At 43.4% G+C, this 22933-nt stretch overlaps 1 protein-coding gene across 1 annotated transcript in view; it reads left to right on the top strand.

Annotated features, from left to right (window-relative positions):
- Positions 1 to 22933, top strand: part of GRHL2 (grainyhead like transcription factor 2) — a 136403-nt gene that overhangs the window by 20646 nt on the left and 92824 nt on the right. The window contains exons 2-6 of the mRNA XM_015428264.1: positions 9019 to 9208; positions 13457 to 13524; positions 14123 to 14519; positions 15515 to 15570; positions 20674 to 20827. Coding sequence (XP_015283750.1) covers positions 9143 to 9208; positions 13457 to 13524; positions 14123 to 14519; positions 15515 to 15570; positions 20674 to 20827 — 741 coding nt within the window. The 5' untranslated portion in view covers positions 9019 to 9142. The remainder of the gene's footprint in view (positions 1 to 9018; positions 9209 to 13456; positions 13525 to 14122; positions 14520 to 15514; positions 15571 to 20673; positions 20828 to 22933) is intronic.

Here is a 22933-nt window from a genome sequence, read left to right as displayed (position 1 = left end):
GCAGGAATTAAGAATTCAGTACTTTAAATGAAGAAGTCAAGTTGGAGTAGTGAAATTTTGACAGATTTTGAATTCATATGAGTTTTAAGTGGTAACTTATATATGGTGCAAAACCTTAAAACCGTCTCTCACCCAAATATTAGCTGTATGTGAGAGTCTCACTGAGGTGTGTTCTACAACCTCATGGAAAGTGTTATTTTAGGTTATGTGTTGGGCTTAACTGTACCATTATGAAAAAAGCTCATTAAATAAGTTAAAACAAACTCTTGGGTTGTACTGACGCTTTATGTAATGATTCTTAATTCTTCGCTTCATGTATTGCATTCATGTAGCAGATAATATTTTGTTGTCCCGTTCAACGATGCAACATGATAATGTTATGTACTAAAGAGATGGGATTCTTTGTGGGAAATGAATAATCGTTCTCCACAAGATAATTAGGGTTTTTTAATGCTCCTTAGAGATCAGAATGAAATCTGTGCCTGTCTTCAAATGAGTCAATGGAATGAGAGGCACGTTTCTCTAGTGGATAGTTAAAGCATGAGTGGGGACTTTCGATTTGTGGATTGGCGATGGCGGTCGTTCTCCTCAGACCTTGGGGAGACGATTAGCACACTATTGGCACGGAGGGGTGCCACCTCAACTGGCATCCCCACGGAGCCTTTGTGAATGGCTCCAGGCCAGAGGGCTTTGAGGGTTAGCCTCTTCGACGGCTTGCTGCCAGAGAATCGAGGCTTCCCTCCACTCTGATGGTCCTGCCGATGTGTGGCCTTCAGACACAAGCTAATTCGACATGGACAAATGCGGGAGATCAAGCGGAATAATGATTGAAGTGAGCGAGGTCAGAGATATGACCAACAATGAACGTGAGTTCTAAGTAAACGGACTATTTGATAATCGGAACACCCCCCCCGTGGGAAAAGTGAAGCGCAAAGAGGGACGCCTCTTAAGCGCATGGACAGATAAACGTATCGAAGGGGGAGCGGGAGGAAATAAACAGCACGTGTATTTTGAGAGACTTAATTGAGCACAGATAGTGAAGTGATGAGTTCTTCGAGCCCCGGCGAAGCAGTTTGAAATTGTAAACAAAGTTGAAAAATGGCGGCATCCCGAGGAAAGTTTAAAGTGAAACCGGATAGCTAGAGCCCGAGGCCGGAAGAGGGAGCTGACGTCATGAAGATGTTAGCGGATATGCTCAAGCTAGTGATGGAGCAACTCAATGGTATTACCCAGCAACTGACCTTGTTAAATCAAAACTTCGCTTTACAACAGCGCCAGCTGGCAGAAACGGAAAAGAAAGTGGAGCATGTAACTGAGAAAATTACAGAGATGGACACCGCAAGTAAGAAGATGAAGAAAAGAATGGGAGAAGTTGAAATACTAATGTCCTGGCCTCACTGGTGGACCTCCTGATGGCACTGGTATTTCTGGCCACTGTGTGATACAGAGTGTTGGACTGGATGGGCCTTTGGCCTGATCCAACATTGGCTTCTCTTATGTTCTTATGTTCTTATGAGTCCTTCGAGCCCTGGTGAAGCGTTTTGGAATTGTAAACAAAGTTGAAAAATGGCAGCATCCCAAGGAAAGTTTAAAGCAAAACCGGGTAGCCAGAGCCCAAGGCCGGAAGAGGGAGCTGATGTCATGAAGTTGTTAGCAGATATGCTCAAGCCAGTGATGGGGCAACTTGATGGTATTAACCAGCAACTGACCTCGTTAAATCAAAACTTCACTTTACAACAGCACCAGCTGGCAGAAACGGAAAAGAAAGTGGAGCATGTGACTGAGAAAGTTACAGAGATGGACACCACAAGTAAGAAGATGAAGAAAAGAATGGGAGAAGTTGAAATAAAACAAAATCTCCAAGAAAATCGTCTGTTACAGCTGTAAATGGAAAAGGCCAATATGATTCTCAGGTTCCAGGGAGTTCCTGAAACAGAAAAAGAAGATCTGAAGAAGACTCTGGGCGAGATTATTGCTCCAGTGACAGGCTTACCAGCGGAAGAAATAATAAAAGATATGGAGATGCCCTATCGGGCTTACTCCAATTATATTTAAAAAAAATAGCCTGCCTGGAGAGACTGTGGTCAGATTTGCAAGAAGACAGACCAGAGATGCCATATTAAAGGCAACTTCAGCAACTCCACTGAAATTCGGGAATACAATAATCAAGACTTTAAAAGACATTCCATTTGAAATTCGTCAAAAGAGGAAGAGCTACAAGGATTTAATCTCTTTTCTTCAAACAAATGGAATTCAGTACTGGTGGGCGATCCCTGAATGTGTCATCTTTAAAATCAACGATAAAAGGGAGAAGATAGACTCCATCTTTAAAGCCAAAGAATTCCTGAGACGTCAGCTGGGATCGAAGATTCTAAAGATGAAGAAACTAAGTCAAGTGACTCATCTGCCTCTGGAACGGATGAGGACTCTGCAGCAGAAACAGGTGCGGGAGCAATGAAAGCCGTATATGACTTTAGAGATAGAAAGCCGAAGTAAGGGCAGAAGGACTCTGATAAATGGCCCTTTGAAATAAAGAAGATGCTCAGAAAGTTCTCTCATAATAACTAACTTACTAATACAGAAGCTGTGAAAAACAAGAACACTACAAGTATATTGTTTTATTAACACTTTGAATATTAATATTTAGTTTAACACATATGTGATCTCCCACTCTTAGGTTTTTAGTTAGTGTGGTTATCTTTCCTTTATCCATAGATGTAGTTCCCCTCCATATATTTTTCTTTGTAGTTTTGTAGTTTCATTAAAAATAATAATAAAAATATCCCTCCGGAGGTTTTTTTTTTTTTAAAAAAAAGATAGTTAAAGCATGAGTGAAACTTTTGCGTTTACACTGAAAGCAGACTAGCGTTTATCAGGTCTACAGCAGGATCTCAGAGATAGGGCATACTGATACAAGGATTATTTTCCAGACTCATAAATGCATGAACACATAAATCTGCCTTATATGGAATCAGACCCTTGGTCCATCAGAGTCATTATGATCTACTCAGACTGGCAGCAGCTCTCCAGGGTCTCAAGCAGAGGTCTTTCACATCACCTACTGCCTGATCTTTTAACTGGAGATACCAGGGATTGAACCTGGGACCTTCTGCATGCCAAGCAGATGCTCCAACACTGAGCCACAGCCCGTCATCTGATGTACTTTCCCAGAATCACTGACCCTTACAGTATACAGTTATCTGTACATACACACCTTGAACCTAGGAGAATTCAGCTGGGCCCATAAAGCATCTGTCTCTAGCCTGGCTCCTCAGTTTGAACTGTCTTTTAGGAAAGACCATGCTGCCACCAGTCTGCTGCTACTTCTGTGCTTCTCAGAATCTGTCTCCACTGTTTGCACACTCACCTCTGAGCCTGCTAACAAGTTCTGCCAAGCTCCACTCTCTGCAACTCCAGACCCTGAAAACCTCCCCTCTTATATCAATTTGTGACTCTGGGCTTGATCTATATCGATAGTGAGCTCTGTGGCAGTCCCTTGAGGATGTGGCCATGTGTAGGAGGCTGTTAAATGTAGCAAGCAGAATCATATGAGGTCTTCCTCATATAGTTTCAGCAATTATTCACAATGAAGAGAGGTCATGCTTATGTGTTGAAAATTGCTGTAGGTGTAAGGAACTGCTTCATGCAAATGTTTTGCCATATGGAATAGCCTGCACATGGCAGAATTTTCAAGGGGTCACTGTACTTTGGTGTGACTCAGCATCTGATTATCAGCTAGGAGACAATTTCAGATTTTTAGCAGCACCCTTCCCAGTGATTTTTAAGTGACTGTTTCAGATGAAAATGAAATGCTTTGCTTCTAAGTAAGCATTATTTTTAATCTGAATCTGTTTTGTGATGTCAGCATGTAGCAAACTACAGGCTGACATCTTCAGTATTACATGCTGACGTCTTCAGTAATGTCAGTATGTAGCAAAATCTGATTGGCTATGTAGCATTGTGGTATTATTATCACATTCACCATCTGATCCCTGATTGGCTGGGATGATTGTGGGAAGGAGAAAGAAGTCCTAACCAGTAAATAATGACACTGAAACAGCAGGCAATAGGGGAGACAGACATTAGTGAACATTTGTATAATTTGGGCAAAATATTTTGCCCCCTTTAAAATCTGCAAGATTACTATCAACACAGTGAGTGATACAGACTGTAAGAGGGCATTTGGCTAACACGGGTGCCAATAATAGGTTTTTTAAATGTGAATACCAGTTTGAGAATCAACTTTCGTGGCTTCTGTAGGCAAGCAACCTTCAGTTAAGGCCCATTCTGCATGGACAGCTTTCTCCAGAGAATCCGAGCAGTCAAGTCTTAAAGCTTGACTTCTCAGATTCTTAAAACTTGACTTCTGATTTGTGTGCCTTCCCTCTGCACTATTTCCCCCCCTCCGGTGGTTTATTTATTGTGTATTCTGTGTATGCATTCTGCATCTACAAGCAAAACCCACATTTTTTTTTAATTCAGGTGTGCACATCACTTGTGACCAATGCTCCCTCTAAGCCATGGAGTTTTGTGAGCAAAAATTCTACTTTGTGAGCTACTGGCATTACAGTTATGAGCAAGCAATTTGGCTGCTGCATAAATTAGTTTGCTCTGGAGCCATCCTTCCTGGGCTAAGACAAAAATGTGTGAGCTGGAGGCTAAACAACCTAGCTCAGTTTAGGGGGAACACTGCTTGTGACGTATGGGGGGTGGTGTCCAAAGGTTTTAAAAAATTTACGCGATTGTCCTATTGCAGCTGCACAGTGGTGTCCAGCAAGCACTTTCCATTTAAATCCTCCTGGTTCAAGTTTTTGGCATGTCTTTTAGTGTTAGTTCCTTGAATGAAAGGGAACCAAAAGGAGTGCAGGCAAAAGAGGAAAACCCTGTCTTGAAACTGACCAAACTGTTTCTGAAACTTGCAAGCAGCTGCCAAACCCCGTTTTCCATATTGCCAAGGACTAGGGGATTCTCTGCTTCCAAACCTGTCAGTCTTGCATGTGGGGGGCTGGATTTCCCCCTCCCTTCCCTTTATTTTTGCAGAATCCGGGAGGGGGCTGCTGGCGTCCACTTTCCCCGGCACATCTTTGCTACTCTGCAGAGCAGGGCTTGTCCTGCAGCTCCCCAAAGCGACGTCTCAGCTTAAGGGCTGAGAATGGCTCCCCCCCACCCAATGTATGGTTTAGCTCAGTTGGTTAGAGTGTGTTGTTATTCATACAAAAATCATGGGCTTGATACAGATAGTTTCTTTTTGCAAAAAAAATAAATAAAAAGAAGAGGCATGTATGCACAAAATCTCTGAACGTTCTTTAGTAATGTACATTTAATGGTAATTTCAGTCTTTTTGCAAAAAAACCCCAAAGACGTTAATATTGGACAGCTTTAGTTGGCCCTTAAAGTGTGTGTCACGTAGGGTAGCCAATTCCTGGAGAACTGGGAGAGGGCATTCAGGCCAGAGGTGTGGTGCCACAGAGCCCAAGTAGCCATTTTCTTCAGGGAAACCGATCTGTGGCCTGGAGATCAGCTGTCATTCCTGGAGCTCTCCAGGCTCCGCTGGGAGGCTGGCAGCCTTAAGGACAGATGGGGAATCACCAGCTCAATGAAGCAAAAGGCCTGTGCCCTCTGGACGGTGCCCCAAACACCCTCTCCCTTCCACAAGGCTCCATGCCACAGCTGGGGGGGGCATGCAACCCCCTGGCCACTGACCCCCCCTGCCTGCTCCACTTCCTGCTTGCCCTGAGCCCTCAAGGCAGCTGCAAGTAAGAGAGGGCACAGACAGCCCAGTTCCTCCTGTAAACCCATACAGGGAGAGAATGGGGGCTAGTGGGGGGGTTAAGGGCCGTGGTGGAAGTGCAGAGGCACAGCCAGGGGAGGGAACACTTTTCGAGTGTTTCCTGTTGAGGGGGTCCACCGGGGTAGGGGTCTGCTGGCAGCCTTTGCAGCCTTGCCCTCCTACCCCAGAGAAGAACCTTGGCCCACCCAGGCTGAGTGCTCTCCTCCCCACTACCAGCTGAAATGAGCAGGACTCTGACTGGCAGGGGGAGCTTTCCAGAGCTGCAGATGGCTACCAAGTCACCAGAGTCCTGCTGTGGGGGTAGGGGGAGAGGCTCCAGCATTCATCGGGATCCTGGGCGTGCAACCAAGGAAAGGAGCAAGCAAACAGATTAGCAAAAAAACTCATATCTATCACTAGACTAAACCCACTTGTTAAAACCCCCCAAAATTTAAGAATTTAAAAGATGGAAAATGTAGCTTGAACATTGATGAAGGGGGGGAGAACCAGTAACCAGTAGTGTTTGCTAAGGTGGTTACTCGAGAGCACATATAGATTGAAGCAGAGGTCATTTCAGGGGGGGATCGCCCAGGTCTGCCTTGCTTGGATGCAGCCGCGTTGCTGTCCTACGTCTGGCAAGACGACCGCCTCTGCGCCACCTCATGGGGCTCGGCCACCTCATGGGGCTTGGCAGTGGAACTGCAAGGCCGGCGGCGGCCGGGACCGTTGGGGGCGGGGTGTGTGGCCTTACGACACACTTCCGGTGATGTCAGGGGGGGTGGCCTTATGACACACTTCCAGTTATGTCAGGGGGTGTGGTATATGCTAATGAGTTATGCTAATGAGTTCCCCTAGCTCTTTTTCTATGAAATGACCCCTGGATTGAAGAATTTCCTATTTCAAAGAACACACCTAGCGCAAAACTGAACAATAAGAAGTGGGAAGAATGACCTCAATGTGAACAGAGGGAGTGGCCTCTGAGGGACCAAAAATGGTGGTGGTGGGGATCCGAGGGAACATGCCTGCTTTTGAGTTAGAGTCAGTGTGGATGCAAGGGGAGGGGAAACCCTGCCACAAAATGGCTCTCACAAGGCCTGGGCCAACAGTGAGAGGAAAGCGAACTGAGCGCTGAAGGGAGGAAAAACCAGAGGGATGTGCACGGCAAAACCGATGGGAATGCAGAATGACAAAGAAAACCCGACTGACATGCTCGGTGAAAGCAAGGCAAAACACCCGTGCAGAATAGACCTAAGTTAAAGGGACAGCTGTGCTTAGGGGGCAATATTTTCCGAGCAATTAAGTGAGAGGGTGCCACAAACTGTTGAAGTCCCACTGGGTGTGTTGGAAATTTGGCGACCTTTTAAACCAAGAAGAGGAGATTGGCAGCTGCACCGTCCCTAAAACACATGAAGCTGCCTTATACAGAGTGGACCATCCGTCTATTTAGGTCAGTATCGTCCACATGGGCACAGTATTGTCCGCAGGGCCTGTAAGATGGAGCTCTTCCACTGGGCTTTTGGTTGAGGCGGCGGACGTCCCCTCCCTCTGGCCGGCCTCCTGTCAGTGGCCTGGATTCTTAATTCCGTCTTAATCGCTAAGACATCTGATCAGATTTTACATGGTGTTTTAGGATTTTGTGCTATTTTATACTGTTGTTTTAAGTGGTTTTAATTGTATTATATTTATATTGTTGGAACCCACCCTGGGCATGCTCACAGTGCGGGGAGGGCGGGATACAAGTCCAAAATCAATCAATCAATCAATCAATAAAATCCTTCAACTGGCAGCCACTCTCCAGGATCTTCTTAGGAAGCAGCTTTTCGTATCACTTCCTACCTGATCTTTTAAACGGACAATGCCAGGGATTGAACCTGGAACCTTCTGAATGGAAGGCAGGTGATGTAATGCTGAGCCACAGTCCTCCCTCTCCTGTCTGTTTTAACTATGGTTTCATGTTACATGTGCCTTCAACTAACTATAGTTAATACTGAGCAATGTTCCCTCTAAGCTGTGGAGTCTTGTGAGCAAAAATTCTACTCTGTGAGCCACTGGCATTAAAGTTGTGAGCAAACGATTTGGCTGCTGCATAAGTTAGTCTGCTCTGGAGCCATCCTGCCTGAGCTAAGACAAAAAAATTGTGAGCCGGAGGCTTAAAAAAGTGAGCTAGCTCACAGTAACTCAGCTGAGAGGGAACACTGCTGATGAGAGACCCTTTTAACCATAATTTGCAGTTCCACTTCAAACCTTGGTTTTATAAATCCTGGTTAAGGTTAGGATCCTTGGCTGATGTTAACTGTGCTCCATGTCAAGTGATTAACTCTGGCAAAGAAAGAGAGTAGTTTGTGCTGGAAAGAATGGGTGTGTGTGTGTGAGGAGAATGGGAAAGCTAAAATACCAGTCTCTTAATCATGGTTAAGAGAGATGCAGCATTGTTTCTGCTGCAAACCGTTAAGATCGGTGGTAAAGAAATAGGTCAGCTTTTACTTAGTTATTCCCATTAAATATGCTTCATCTCCTCTATCTGTACAGAGTGAGTATTGAATGTGCACAATGGTTCCTAAGATCCTTTTTTTAAAAAAGAAAGAAAGAAAATTCTCTCTGAGATCAGTTGAGTAATACTGGTTTTCTAACCAATCTGTTTTAAAGTGTGTAGAACAATGTGATCATTTTAAACCTATATTTATTCGGGGGGGGGGAGGGGTGAAGAAGTTCACAGCTGGTGAAAACTAATAGTTCACCAGTATGTATTCTAGACTCAAATTGGGGATTTCAGTTGCAATATATAATTATAAACTATCTATTTGTGTTTCATTAGGAAGCTTCGGTAGATGAAATCCTGTCTACTATTGTACCGTTTAAAAACAACAACAAAAGCCCATTAGTTGACTTTTGCATTGTCTGCTCGTCCTAGCTAAGTAAGAATGCAGGGTTGCCAAGTCTGAGTTGGGAAATACCTGGAGATTTTGTGGGTGGAGCCTGGAGAGGGAGGGGTAGGGGGAGGCGAGGGACTTCAGCGGGGCATAATGCCACAGAGTCATTTCCCTGTACTCTCCTCCTCCACAGCAGCCATTTTCTCCTGGTGAACTGATCTCGGTCATCTAGAGATCGATAGTAATTTCTAGAGATCTCCAGATACCACCTGGAGTTTGGCAATCCTAGTCAGAATGTGATCTGTGGACTTGCAATGGAAAGCCTTTGAAGAACCACTGCATTTTTTTCATGTGTCCACATTTGTTTTAAATCTACAGTAAGAACCAGCTTGTGACCATAGTGCCGAGTGATGCTCCGTTCAATTCTAGAAGAGCCTACACAAGTGAAGATGAAGCTTGGAAATCTTACCTGGAGAACCCCTTGACAGCAGCCACTAAGGCTATGATGAGCATAAATGGCGACGAGGACAGTGCTGCTGCTCTTGGATTACTCTATGATTACTATAAGGTAGGGACTTCCAATAATGTACTACTCCTTCCCTGACATTGCTGAGATGATTCTTGCAGCCAACTGGAGTAATTTTAGATTGCCATCCCCCTAAACAAGGAGAAAACCTCATATTCTTCAACTATATCCATGTGGCTGGGTCACTGTCCTAGTTAGAACAATAGAAAACACAGGTAAACTTTGTTCTGTGAAGAAGACTAAACTGTGGGGGAATCAATGTATGGAGCAGGGAACCTGGAATCAGCCCCCTGCGCTGGCCCCACCCCGATCTTCAAGTGTTGACAAACTGTTCTGCTTAGAGCCCAAATCTACACAGTCTGTACCCTGCAATGCTGGTTACTTGTCATACATACAACAAGCTTGCGTTATAAGGTACATACTGTGTGTGCACCAAGCTTCTATGCAAGAACTCTTGGCCTTGGATCTAGCCTGTGGCTTTCAATTGTGTTCCTTTTATTGTATCTAGGTTTTTCTTGTTGTTGTTGCTTTAGGGAGAAAGGCTACCAATAAATATATTGAACTATAACTGAAATTGAACTTGTTCATGCATAGCTTCTATGTAGAAGAGCCAGTCGATTCATGGAGGTCTGGGACGGGACCTGAAGACAAAAAGTGGCTCCTCGTGTGCATTGATTGTCCCCACATCTGCACCATACGATGAGCATTCTTGCCCACATCCTTTACATGGCATAGTTAACATCTGGGGGCTTTTCCACATTCTCATTTTCCTCACTTGTGTGTTCCTGTTATTGGGGGAGGGGTTCCTCTAGTGGTCAGTTTGATATTATATTGCTTTGTGACCAGCGTATCTCCTGATGAGGGTTTTTATGCCAGACATAAAGCGCAGTAATATCAAACCAACCCTAGAGAGAGCAAAACGAGAATGTGGAAGAGCCCTGGTTCTGTGTCCTTCATATTCTATATTGCTCAGTAGCTAGGACAGTTTCCTTCTGCAGATGGAGAGAAGAGCACAGCAAGAGTGCAGGTTATTCCCCAGTGAGGACCAGTTCACATGTTGTGCTCTTGGGGAATGAATACAGTCATACTTTCTGCTACCTGATACAGTGGCTCAAAGAAGGGAGCAGGCTCAGGGAATTTAGGGAGGATAGGGGTTCCACCAAAGGACTTGCCTCCTTCCACTAGGGAGAGTGAAGTATCAGATTTGATCTTCAGTTACACTTTGTGAAAGGGGGGATGAAGCAGGGAGAAAATGAGGGGGGATGAAAATTGCCGATAAGGGCAGGCAGATGAGGGCATGTCTTTCCATTGCTTAGACCCCCCCATCCCACCTTGTCCGCTCATTGATCCATGCAGGTGATGTGCCAGAAAGAAGGAAGCAAAGGACTGACTTGGCCACTGGCTTGCTCTGTCTTCACTGCCCTGTCCTGGCCTCAGCAGTCATTGTTCAAGAAATCCCCATGCATGGTGACGCCATTTTTGTTCCCGTGTATTCCTCTTTTTGGCCATCATCTGCCTCACCCCTGTGTTGCACTCTCTGCTGGCAACACTTCTTTTCTATCTGGTAATGGTATTCCTGGTAGTCATGTATGACTGCGAGAGTTGGACTATAAGGAAGGCCGAGCGCCAAAGAATAGATTCTTTTGAACTATGGTGCTGGAGAAGACTCTTGAGAGTCCCTTGGACTGCAAGAAGATCAAATCAGTCAATCCTAAAAGAAATCAACCCTGACTGTTCCCTGGAAGGCCAGATAATGAAACTGAACCTCAAATACTTTGGCCACCAAATGAGAAGGGAGCACTCACTGGAGAAGACCCTGATGCTGGGAAAGACTGAAGGTCAAAGAAGATGGGGATGGCAAAGGATGAGATGGTTAGACAGTGTCATAGATGCAACGAACATGAAGTTGAGCAAACTTCAGAGGACGGCGGAAGACCGGAAGGCCTGGCATGATTTTGTCCATGGGGTCGCGAAGAGCTGGACTCGACTGTGCGACTGAACAACAACAACTTTCTCTTAGCCCATGACTACTTTGAATCGGGTGAATCTGGGTTTCCAATTTATGTACTGGTCCTTTCTGCCATCCAGTGGAATTTACAGTAATTGCTGAACTTGCCATTTAAAGTTATATACTGGAATTTTGATGCCAAGTGAAGATTCGAATGCCAAGTGCTGAAGAAGGCAACAAGAACTCAAGACAAGAACTTAAATTCTTTAATAATACTTATAAATAATTAAAATAATATGGTTCATTCTTTATGTGAAATTGTCTTGACAATACTAATACTAACTTTTATTAAGAGACTAGCTAACTTAGCATTTCCTACTCTGTTTAACCTTATCCACTTATTTTTTTTAATTTTAACTATTTCTAAAGTTTCTGTAATCCCTCTTTTAACCTAAACTATAAATTAGGGTATCTAAACTTTAAATCTCCTGGAAATGATATTGTTGAATATTGTGATATAGATCTATTTGACATTGAGTTTTATATTATAGATTTAAGGTTCAAATTTATAAACCACTGTAAACAAAATAAAATAAATTCGATTATACTATCTACAGATGCCGAAAAGGCTTTTGACAGTAACTAATCCACAAACCTTTAGATTGCCACATAAATATAAGGAGTTTGCATTCTATTGAAAGTTTAAGTTATAAGTGATGAGATTGTATAATAGTTTACTGTTGAACATATTGTTAATGTTATTATTGTAAAAGTTTAATAAAAAGTTATTTACCAAAAAAAAAAAAGGTTCAAATTTAATCTTATATGATTTATTGTTGTGACAATAATAAAATGCAAAGTTTGATGTAATAAGTTAATGAAAAGTCTCTAGAAGTTATAGATATAAAATGACGTCTACACAAACAAAAGATAAGAAAGAAAAAAAGACTGAGGAAGAACCTGATCCGGAAATACCTGAATGGTTGGAGAAGCTTCAAGACAACATGGCCATATAGCTGAACTCAATTATAGACACACTCTTCTCTCAGATGCAGCAATCAGAGAGTTGAATGCATCATAAAGTGACTCAGAAAAAGGAATTCAGCAGCAGATTAAACAATTAAAGCAAGGTCAAGAAAATACTTTTGATCATATTAAAAAGGAACGTTCAACTCTGAGACAAGATATAACTACAGAATTGGCACAGACTCAAAAAAAGATTCAAGAAAATACTGAAAAGATTGTTCATACCCAGAAACAATCTTTAGTTTGAAGACTAATAGTAGTGTCTTTATTTAGGAACTACATTCTATATAGGAAAGCTTAGAGATAGGTATAGTATACGAGTCTAGCTTACTAGGATGGATGCAGATGGTGAGAAGGCCATCTGCATCATGGTGCCAAGATGCATACAGTGTGTCCTCCCTCTTGGTGTGAGCAAGGAGAAGTGTGTTGTGGGAGAGGAGGAACTGAAGGAAGAAGTTCCCTGAGAATAGCATCCTACATATCAAAGGGGACAGGGACAGAAAAGTAAACACAGGAAGAAAACCTTGAGTCTGCCTCTTAAGCTATCTGACTCTCTTGCCATGTAGTCTGGAGGTTGAGGCAGGGGACAGCATCCAGCTCTTCACTTCCAATACATATCACCTTATAACAGGGATAGCCACCTTCTGTATTCTTAAGAGGCCTCTCTCTTCTCTGGCCAAGCTGTACAAGCACTTGTCTAAGGTTCAGAACTTGAGCAGTATGCCATGCAAACTGGTGTCCTCTCATGTGGTCAGGTTCCTCCTCACACACTGTCAACAGCTTAACAAAAGTAGCTACTTATTCATTTTTGCTTTGATGGCAGGTCTACGCTTATAAAGTTGGTGCTCTCTACTGGGGCTCCAGTGTTACGGAGCTCATGCTCTGTATGGCATTACTGAAGAGAGAAGCAAAGCACAACAGAAAAGGACAGCGCCAAAAGCAAGAAAACAAAAGAGCAAATGGTGTAGTGAGAAGAAAAATGATTTCATTCAGCTATACTACACCATTTCTCTTTTTGTTATAAAGAGAGAAGCAACATGAAGATACAGATTTATCCTATCTCTTGTATATCTTGAATACTTCTCCTTACGAACAAAACTCTGAGCAAACTTTTTAAGATACCTTGATTTAAAATTTTGCAGGCAACCGAAGGCCATATAAAGCTTGTTCTGAAAGTTGGTTCTGGACCTTTGGCCTCCATTTCCTTTTATAATCTAGCTCCACTATCCCAAATTGCAGTGAAATATTGATATATTTTTTTAAAAAATCCGAGACTGCTATCCTGAAGTCATGCAATGTCTATGGTGTTGTTTCAGGTTCCAAGAGATAAGAGGCTGTTGTCTGTTAACAAAGTGAGTGACAGTCAAGAAGACCAAGATAAAAGGTACAGTATTTTAAAACAGCACGGAGAAAATTTTACTGGATGTATATATGAAAGGAGGGGAATGGCTTGGGATTTTCTTTCCTGCCTTCAGAAAACAAAACAAAACACCATGAAAGGAGATTGCCAAAGAAAGCAGCTGTGATATGCTGCTAAAAAGAAGGGGGGAGGGAAGAGAGAGAAGTAAAATTTGCAAAGCTTTAAGAAGCAGTCTCAAAACACTGACATTAAAGTAATTGGCAGAAAGTGTAGAACAGTGCAGCCATTTGTAGATGAGGCTCCCGGGAGGATTCTGGTAGCGTGTAACAAAAGCAGCTATTTATTCGTGTTCACTTTGATGACAAGTCTGCGAGCATTTTTCCTGCCTGGTGCCCCATATGTAGGTACATAGCAAATCTTAAGTTTGCAATCCTTAATGCGCTTGCAGGTCTCATTGAAACCAATGGGATATTTGAATATAAATGTTTAGGGTTGGGATATCATTCTCATGAGTCTGTAATCTGGGTGCAAATGGTTTCTGCAGATGATTGCTAGGGGATTTTTTCCCTCCCCAAAACACAAAAACAGTTTCAATTCATGATGCTTTGTTTGCTCATTTCAGAAGCTGTCTTGTCACCAATGAAGCTCAGAGAAACTTGAACAGCAGCGGTGAAAACAGAGTGCAGGTGTTGAAAACCGTCCCTGTGAATCTGTCTTTGAATCAGGAGCAGCTGGAGACATCCAAAAGGGAGCAATTCAGCACCAGCGTGTCTGGAAGCCCAACCTCGATATCTGTGACGGGAGTCATGGTGGTGAAAGCAGAAGACTATACCCCTCTTTACATGGCACCCTCAGTGCATTACGCAAGGGGCGAAAATGAAGAGCATCGGGGGGTTATATTTGAACATGCGCATTATGAAGTGCCCAGCATCACACCCCATACAACTTACATGAAAGACGACCAACGCAGTACTCCTGGTAGTACTTACAGTGATACTTTCAAAGATGGTGGTGCAGAGGTATGTCTATTAACTGGAACGCTATGGATATAGAAGTAGTGACGGCCTTATTTGTCACGTTTTATTCATTAGTTCCTCACTTTCTGTATCCCCACAGTTCTATCTCCAAGGAGTATAGGATGGTATGCATGGATGGCTAATGCTGTTTTCACCTCACAATAATCCCATGAAGTAGACTATGAAAAAGGAGGTGCTGAAGCTTGTTTTCCTGACCTGAAAGAACCTAGGGGGCGCTATTTACCCATTGGGCAAACCTGTGTGTACACCAGATTTCCTCAGACCTGTTGTGAGGCAAATAGTGGCTTCCAAGGCCATCTCAGATCAGGAAAACTGTGAGGGAGAATGCTTACGGCACCCTCTCCCCACATGCCACCATCCCAATCCAAATTGGGCCCCAGTGTGCTTTGGAACTGAGCATGGAACTGTCAGCACAGAACTGACTGGTAGTGCAATCCTCTGCAAAGTTACTCCAGTCCAGTGTTCCCTCTAAGCTGAGTTAGTGTGAGCTAGCTCAGTTTTTTAGCCTCCAGCTTACACAGTTTTGTCTTCACTCAGGAAGGATGGCTCCAGAGCAAACTCATTTATGCAACAGCCAAATTGCTTGCTCACAACTTTAATGCCAGTGGCTCATAAAGTAGAATTTTTGCTCACAAGAGGGAGCATTGTACAGTCTAAGTTTACTGAACCCAATTACCTTAGACTGGAGTAAGTCTGCAGAGGATTTCACTGTAAAAGACCTTGTGGTAGACCCAGAGAAAACCTGAGTTCTGTGTGAAGTGTAGTTAGGCCCTCACTTGCATCTCTGTCAGTCAGCCTTTAAGGTAAAAAGCTTACAAGAAATGTTGAGGTTAGTTAGCATTCAGGATACTGTTATTTACTTCTTTTCCCACTTTCTCCTTCTTTTAAAATGAATTTTCAAGGGTCATGTCATGAATAATTTGAATTCACTTGCTGAATGATACTTCTTGATATGTATTTTCTGTTACATTTTCCAGAAATTTCGCAGTGGTTCTGTGGGGCCTGAGGAATACATTTATGAACAAACAGCCAGGTAGGTAGGGATACTGGGTGGAAAATGGAATCGTCACACTTCTGACAGGCTTTAGGCTAGAATGTATGGGTAGGCGGTGGAAAGTGCCATCGTCACAGTCGAACTATGGTGAGGCAAGAGGCTAACAGAGGTGGTTTGCCACTGCCTGCTGCCTGTGCATAGTGACCTTGGACTTCCTTGGTGGTCTCCCATCCAAATAGAAACCTGGGCCAACTCTGCTTAGCTTCTTAGAGTTATGAGATCAGGCTAACCTGGACCATCCAGGTCAGGGCAAACTGAATGGATTACAGACACATATTTCGTGACCATTTTGTTAGTACCGTGCCTAATGGCAGCCCTGCTACTGAATCATCCTTTGACATTTCTTGTCCTCATCTTCCACTCATTTATTTCCCAATGAGTCACTAAGAGCTTAGAGTGTCAAAACTGCTAAAGTACATCCCCAGTTTACAAAAAGCTGAAATACAGTACAGGTGCAGCTCAAGGCAAAGTAATTGCAAACGAAAGCCTGAAAACGGCATTTTTACTGTTCTTTCTTGGGACTCCAGACGTGAAATCTATATTGTCAGAGTGCCTAGGACTCTTTCATTATTTCTGATATATACTCTCATGGGCAGGGTGACCTTGACTCTGGCCAGGAGTTAGGCTTGCCATGTACCCTCTGGGGGTGGGAGATCTCTCACTTCCAGCTCCCTTTGCTTGCCTGCTGGAACTCGGGCGACCAGCAAAAGGGTGGGGGGATTGCCATCAAATGATTGCCATCAAGGGAAAAACTGGAAGTGATGTCATGTCACTCTAGGAATCACCGGAAACTCTATAGAGTTTCCAGTGATTACTAGAGAGATATGATGTCATTGCCAGATTTCCCCCAGAAGTGACATAACGTCATTGCCCAATGGCACCTTCAACGGCCCTGCCCTCTGGACTCCTGCTGATTGCCTGTTGGCAACTCTATAAGTCCCCCCCCCCCCCCCCCCCAGCAGGGTGGCAAGCAGCTCCTTTAAAAAGTCATTGCCCAAGTCGTAACTGATTGGTTGGGGGCTCAGAGGGTAGGGGGCTGGCCACACTAATCTACATATTGGCCTCCCTTCTCCCAAGAGGCTTCAGGTCATCCTAGTGAGAGGAGGGCAGCTGCCACAAGGCATGTGCCATTTGTAGTGCTGCCTTTAAGAGGGACAGGGACAAAGTTGGATGAGAATGTGCCTATTTCTAGCTCTAGGCTATACAGGAGGATATTCAGAGGGGAAGATGAGGACGCGGACCCCCTTTACCTCTCCAACTGAGACCCTGGGATGGATGCACCTAAAGACCGAGTTGGCCAGGAGGGTGGGCCACCCCGTCAAGAGGAGGGGCGTGGAGCTCTTGGGAGGATCTGCAATAGAGCACATGCTTTCTGTGCAGAAGGACCCGGGTTTAATCCATGGTATCTCCAGAGAAAGGATCTTTGGTAGCAGGCATTGAGAAAGGCTTGTAGTGCTACTGCCCATCAAAATAGACAATATTGAGCTGGATGGATACCTTTCATGCATTACCATTGGGATGCAAAGCTGTAACCCAGAAGAATAGTTTTTCATTGGCTACCAAGCCACCAGAATTAGATCTGCATTGAGTTTATGTTGATTTCAAAGTGGCTATAATATTGCATATATATATATATATATATAATCAAAGTTTTAGGTTTTACTATTGTCCTAAATGCAAATGTGTTCTTCGCTTTAAGAATATGGATGTCATGGAGCCAAAGTCTGAATCCAGTACTCACTAAGAACAGTGGAGTTATTTCTATTGGTTTGGGGTGTAACTGTGGCCAGCGTAAAAGAATACAAATTAGAAGCTGCTCTGTATAATAACTATACCTACATTTCATTTCTGCTCCAGGGTACAATTTGATTGCTCGGAAAAAATTTCCCCTGTGGTCTGGGAAAGAGATTGAAAAGTTGGTTAGGTGAATTATGTTGGAGTTTTGCAATAGTCTCTATTCATAAACAGAACACTGCATTGCTATTGATTGACCAACACAAAGGAATTACTTCTTCAGCCTGATTTTACTTTGCAGGGAGAAAAAAAAAGTGAGAGACCTTTTAAGAATTATTTTGTGACGGATAACAGCAGAATTCCAGAAATACTTGCTCCAAACTTTCTGATTTTGTTTTGTTTTCTTTAAGCAACTTTATTTTTTTGAGAGGAAGGGTTAGCAGAATGAAGCACATCAAGATAAAAGCTTCAGCTTTATTGTTGTTTATTCAGTTGTATTATTATTGTCACAGCTGATTGGCCTCATTTGGAATACGGTGTGCAGTTCTTGTTGCTGTATCTCAAAAAAGGGCATTGCAGAGCTGGAAGAAGTACAAAAGAGGACAACCAGGAAGATTACAGGGTTGAAGCACCTTTCCTATGAGAAAAGGCTGGACAGTCTGGGACTTTTTAGTCTGGAAAAAAGATAGCTAAAGGAAAACATAACAGAGGTTCATAAAATTATGCATGATGTGGAGAAAGTGGATAGAAGGAGCTTTTTCTCCCTCTCCCATAATATTCAGGGGCACCCAATGAAATCATTAGGAAACAAGTGTGGAATTCACTAACAGTGGAGGTGGTGATGGCCACAAGCATAGATAGCTTTAAAAGGGGGTTGACAGATTCACGGAGGAGAGGTTCCTCAGGGGCTACTAGCCATGGTGACCAAAGGTAATCTCTACATTCAGAGGTAGTAAACCTCTGAATACCAGTGCTAGAAGACAACATCAGGGGAGGGCCTTGGCATCTGTGCCCTGTTTGCTCTCCATGGGAACTGATTGGCCACTCTAAACATGATGCTGAACTAGATAGACCATTGGCTCTTCTTACGTTCTTAACCAGCAGGGGATGCTGGGGTGTGGGGACAATGAAAAAGGTGTTGCACTGACACTACAACGTCTCTTCTGGTGCATACCTACAAATGATGTTGCTCTAGGATTCACATTTCGGTCTAGGTGAATTAGAGAGAATCACTCTGATGTGGAGACATCACTTCCTGGTTTACACCAGAAGTGGCATCATGGCATTGATGCAACACTGGTTTTGCCCCCAGATTTGCTTCTGGTGCTCTGCTGAATATCAGCAGGTCCCAGGGTGGGAGGCCGCTCTACGTGGCCTACCTGATACTGTTTCTCACCACATGATAGCATCTTTAGTGCTCCTTTTCTGTGGCAGCATCAAGATCACATCTCCTGGCAGGAGAACAGCAAACCACCGTAGAAGAGAGTAGCTAGATGCCTTCTCCAGCTGCTGACAGCTGGAGTTGCTTGTTACTCTCCTGCCAGTAGCAGCCTCTTACCAGTTGGTGATCTACTGACGCAAAAGCAGGCTTTCCAGGAAACACCAAAATATAAAAAGAAATCCTTGAAGACTGATAGCTAGAACATAATTGTGTGAATTCTCTGTTCATTGTACTCCTGCAGCCCAGTTCTAAGGCATGCTGTGCCAACACATCAGATCCTAGAATGGGGTATGCCAACAACTAAGTGGGTGATATAATATAAAAAAGTCATGCTGCTTTGGTGCTCCAGAGATGTCATAATGGCATAATGAATACATGCCCTTGTGCTTAAGACTGGAGATATAAAATAAACAATTAACAAATACTGGTTCCTTTAGAGCCTGTTCTTTATTAGACTATATTTTAAATAGAGAAAAAGTCCTTTTATCTATTTTGAAAGCATGATGAACTGTAAGCTTGTATGGTTCCAAGATGTTTATCAGCCAGTATGGGGTGCACAGTGGCTGATGTATTGGATTTGGCTATGGGTTCAAATCCTATCTCAACTCTGATACACACTAAGGGTGGCTGTAAAGCTTATAAGGTAAGAAATTATAAACGTGGGTACATTCAGGTGGTGGAAAGTGCTGTCGGTGCAGCTGGCTTATGCTAGCCTTGTGGGGTTTTCAAGGCAAGAGGCATTCGGAGGTGGTTTGCCATGGCCTGCCTTGGCATCACACCCCTGGTATTCCTTGGAGGTCTCCCATCCAAATACTAGCCAGGGCTGACCCTGCTTAGCATCTGAGATCTGACGAGATCCGACTAGCCTGGGCCGTCCAGGTCCATAAATTCAGACATCCCAACAAACCTCTGTTTGAGTGAGGGATCAAATTGAGCTTGTGCTGCCACTCTGCTTTCTTTCTTTGAGCCCGATCGAAAGTCTGCTTTTGGAAGCCTTCAGGAATTTTCCTGTTTACCATGGCATCCAAATGTGGATGCCTAGTCAAACTGGAGTTTGAGTCCAAGTTTCCAAAGCCAAGAAGGTTTATAACTGTGCATGAAGGAAAAGGGGAGGGGAGGATCCAGAGAGTGTATAAACATGGCAACATGCTATGTTCATGTTCCTCGTGACCACAGAGGGTTTGTCATGATGTCCGAATATAACCTATGTGTTCCTGTTAGTAAGACATTGTATATGCATAGTTCTGGGTTTGAGGCAAGGGTTGTGCATGCAGATGCACATGTGCAGGATGCTCTTATTGGTCCAAGGAACCGTACGGACAGGTTTGCCAGTGCTGGGATTGGGGGACGATGATGCCATTTTGCCAAATGTCTGGGCTTTGGAGAAAGGGTGTGGCGTGTTTGCTCTGCTGTCAGCACACCCACTCAGGAGTCTCATTGTGAGGAAGTCTTGAAAGTCTGTATATTCAAGCTCAGTTGTAAATGTAGTGGTGTTTACTTAGAGGTTTTATTTGTTTTGGTTGCACTGAGCTCCTGGGAGCTCAGAGTGATGCTTTTCAGTTGCATAACCTGCAGTGGGAGAAGCTAGACTGGGAGAATTACAGTACAGCCCTAAGAACATTTTCCTGGGAGTAAGCCCTGTTGAATAGACCTGGTTAGGATTGTGAGTAGACCTGCTTAGGACTGCTTTCTTACTAACTACCAACTGAGCTTCACAGCTTCCTCTGCAAGATCAGCGCCCTAGCCACTGCACTTGCCTGCCTTTCTCACTGTGTTCAGTTCACGTGGTTTTATGTAAGATAGAGAGCAAATATGTCAAGCCGCTCCTGTAACTGAATTTTTGACTGTGGAGGCTTTGTTTAGTGCAAATGTAATGGTTTGTCCTTTTCCCCTTTCTTTCTCAACAGCACATTTCGGTATACTTTGGAAGCTACCAAATCTTTGCGTCAAAAGCAAGGAGAGGGACCGATGACGTATTTAAACAAAGGGCAATTTTATGCCATCACACTGAGTGAGACTGGAGACAACAAGTGTTTCAGACACCCAATCAGCAAAGTTAGGGTATGGTTAGACTTCCCGAGAATATTGGTTTGCACATGGCTTATTGATTTTTGCTTGCTGCACTCTTCCTCGGAGCAAAGTTTGGGACAATGACTTGTGTTCTAATGCACGCTCAAGCTCTTTAATTAAACACACTTCCTAAGGAAGAGTTACGACAGTGGTTAACTGTTATGTAGATGAAGAATTTGTGCTAGATCTATAGTTGCAGTGTGACTTTTGTCTCTGGCAGAGATTACAATAGGTCTCTGGGGAGTTACTATAGTTTCATGCTATAGCAGCATGTTTTGTATATATAAAGCCCCAGGTCCAATGTTCAGTGACTATATCATGGCCAGCTTTGCATGGAACGTTCCCTTGATTTCTCTAATTTTCTTGAAGAGATCTCTAGTCCTTCCCATTCTATTGTTTTCCTCTATTACTTTGCATTGTTCATTCAGGAGGGCCTCCTTATCGCTCCTTGCTGTTCTCTGGAAATCTGCATTCAGTTGGGTAAATCTTTCCTTTTCGCCTTTCGCTTTCCTTCTTTCCTCTGCTATTTGTAAAGCCTCATCAGACAGCCACATTGCTTTCTTGCATTTCTTTTTCTTTGGGATGGTGGTGATTGCTGCCTCCTGTACAATGTCACGAACCTCCATCCATAGTTCTTCAGGCACTCTATCAAATCTAGTCCCTTGAATCTATTCTTCACCTCTACTGTATATTCATCAGGGATGCGATCTAGGTCAAACCTGAATGGCCTAGTCTTTTCCCCAATTTTCTTCAGTTTAAATCTGAAGTTTGCAATGAGTAGCTCATGATCTGAGCCACAGTCAGCTCCAGGTCTTGTTTTTACTGACTGGATAGAGCTTCTCCATCTTTGACAAGTGCTAAGTATTACTAATATAATTATTGTACCCCAGTCCTTCAGCACCTTTCTCCAAAATGCATTCCAAGAGGACAAAGCTGAGCACTTTGAATCCTTTTATATAGTCACTGAACATTGGACCTGGGGCTTTATATATACAAAACATGCTGCTATAGCATGAAGCTATAGTAACTCCCCAGAGTCCTATTGTAATCTCTGCCAGAGACAAAAGTCACACTGCAACTATAGATCTAACACAAATTCTTCATCTACATAACAGTTAACCACTGTCGTAACTCTTCCTTAAATAAATTGTATATAGTTTTACACCAAGCCTATAAGACTTACGTCTTCTTTGATACTCTCACAACCACTCACAACCTGCAGTGAGCTAGCACCGCGCAAACCTCGACATGATAAAGAACAAAAACGGTAGGGACCTAACAGAAGCAGAAGAGATTAGGAAAAGATGGCAAGAATACACAGAACTATACAAGAAAGACCTCGATGCCCTTGACAACCACGACGGTATAATTTGACAACCACGACGGTATAATCACTGACCTCGAGCCAGACATCCTGGAATGTGAAGTTAAATGGGCCTTAGAAAGCATCACTAACAACAAAGCTAGTGGAGGTGATGGTATCCCAGCTGAGCTATTCAAAGTCTTAAAAGATGATGCTGTTAAAGTGCTGCACTCATTTTGCCAGCAAATTTGGAAAACACAACAGTGGCCACAGGATTGGAAAAGGTCAGTATACATTCCAAACCCAAAAAAGGGCAATGCCAAGGAATGTTCAAACTATCGCACAATTGCACTCATATCACACGCTAGCAAGGTCATGCTCAAGATCCTACAAGCTAGGCTTCAGCAGTACATGGATAGAGAACTGCCAGAAGTACAAGCTGGGTTTCGAAGAGGTAGAGGAACTAGAGATCAAATTCCCAACATTTGCTGGATTATGGAGAAAGCAAGAGAGTAGAGAGCAAGAAGCGACAGTTAGAACCGGATATGGAACAACTGATTGGTTTAGCATAGGAAAAGGAGTACGACAAGGATGTATATTGTCACCTTGCTTATTTAATTTATATGCAGAGTACATCATGTGAAATGCTGGCCTGGTTGAATCACAAGACGGAATTAAGATTGCTGGGGAAAAGATCAACAACCTCAGATATGCAGACAATACCACTCTAATGGCAGAAAGTGAAGAGGACCTAAAGAGCCTCTTACTCAGCATAAAAGAGGAGAGCACAAAAG

Source organism: Gekko japonicus, unplaced genomic scaffold (assembly GCF_001447785.1).
Source record: "Gekko japonicus isolate JY-2015 unplaced genomic scaffold, Gekko_japonicus_V1.1 scaffold555, whole genome shotgun sequence".
Lineage (NCBI taxonomy): Eukaryota > Metazoa > Chordata > Lepidosauria > Squamata > Gekkonidae > Gekko > Gekko japonicus.
Note: the sequence above shows the minus strand (reverse complement) of the source record. Positions and strands in the feature narration are given on the sequence as shown.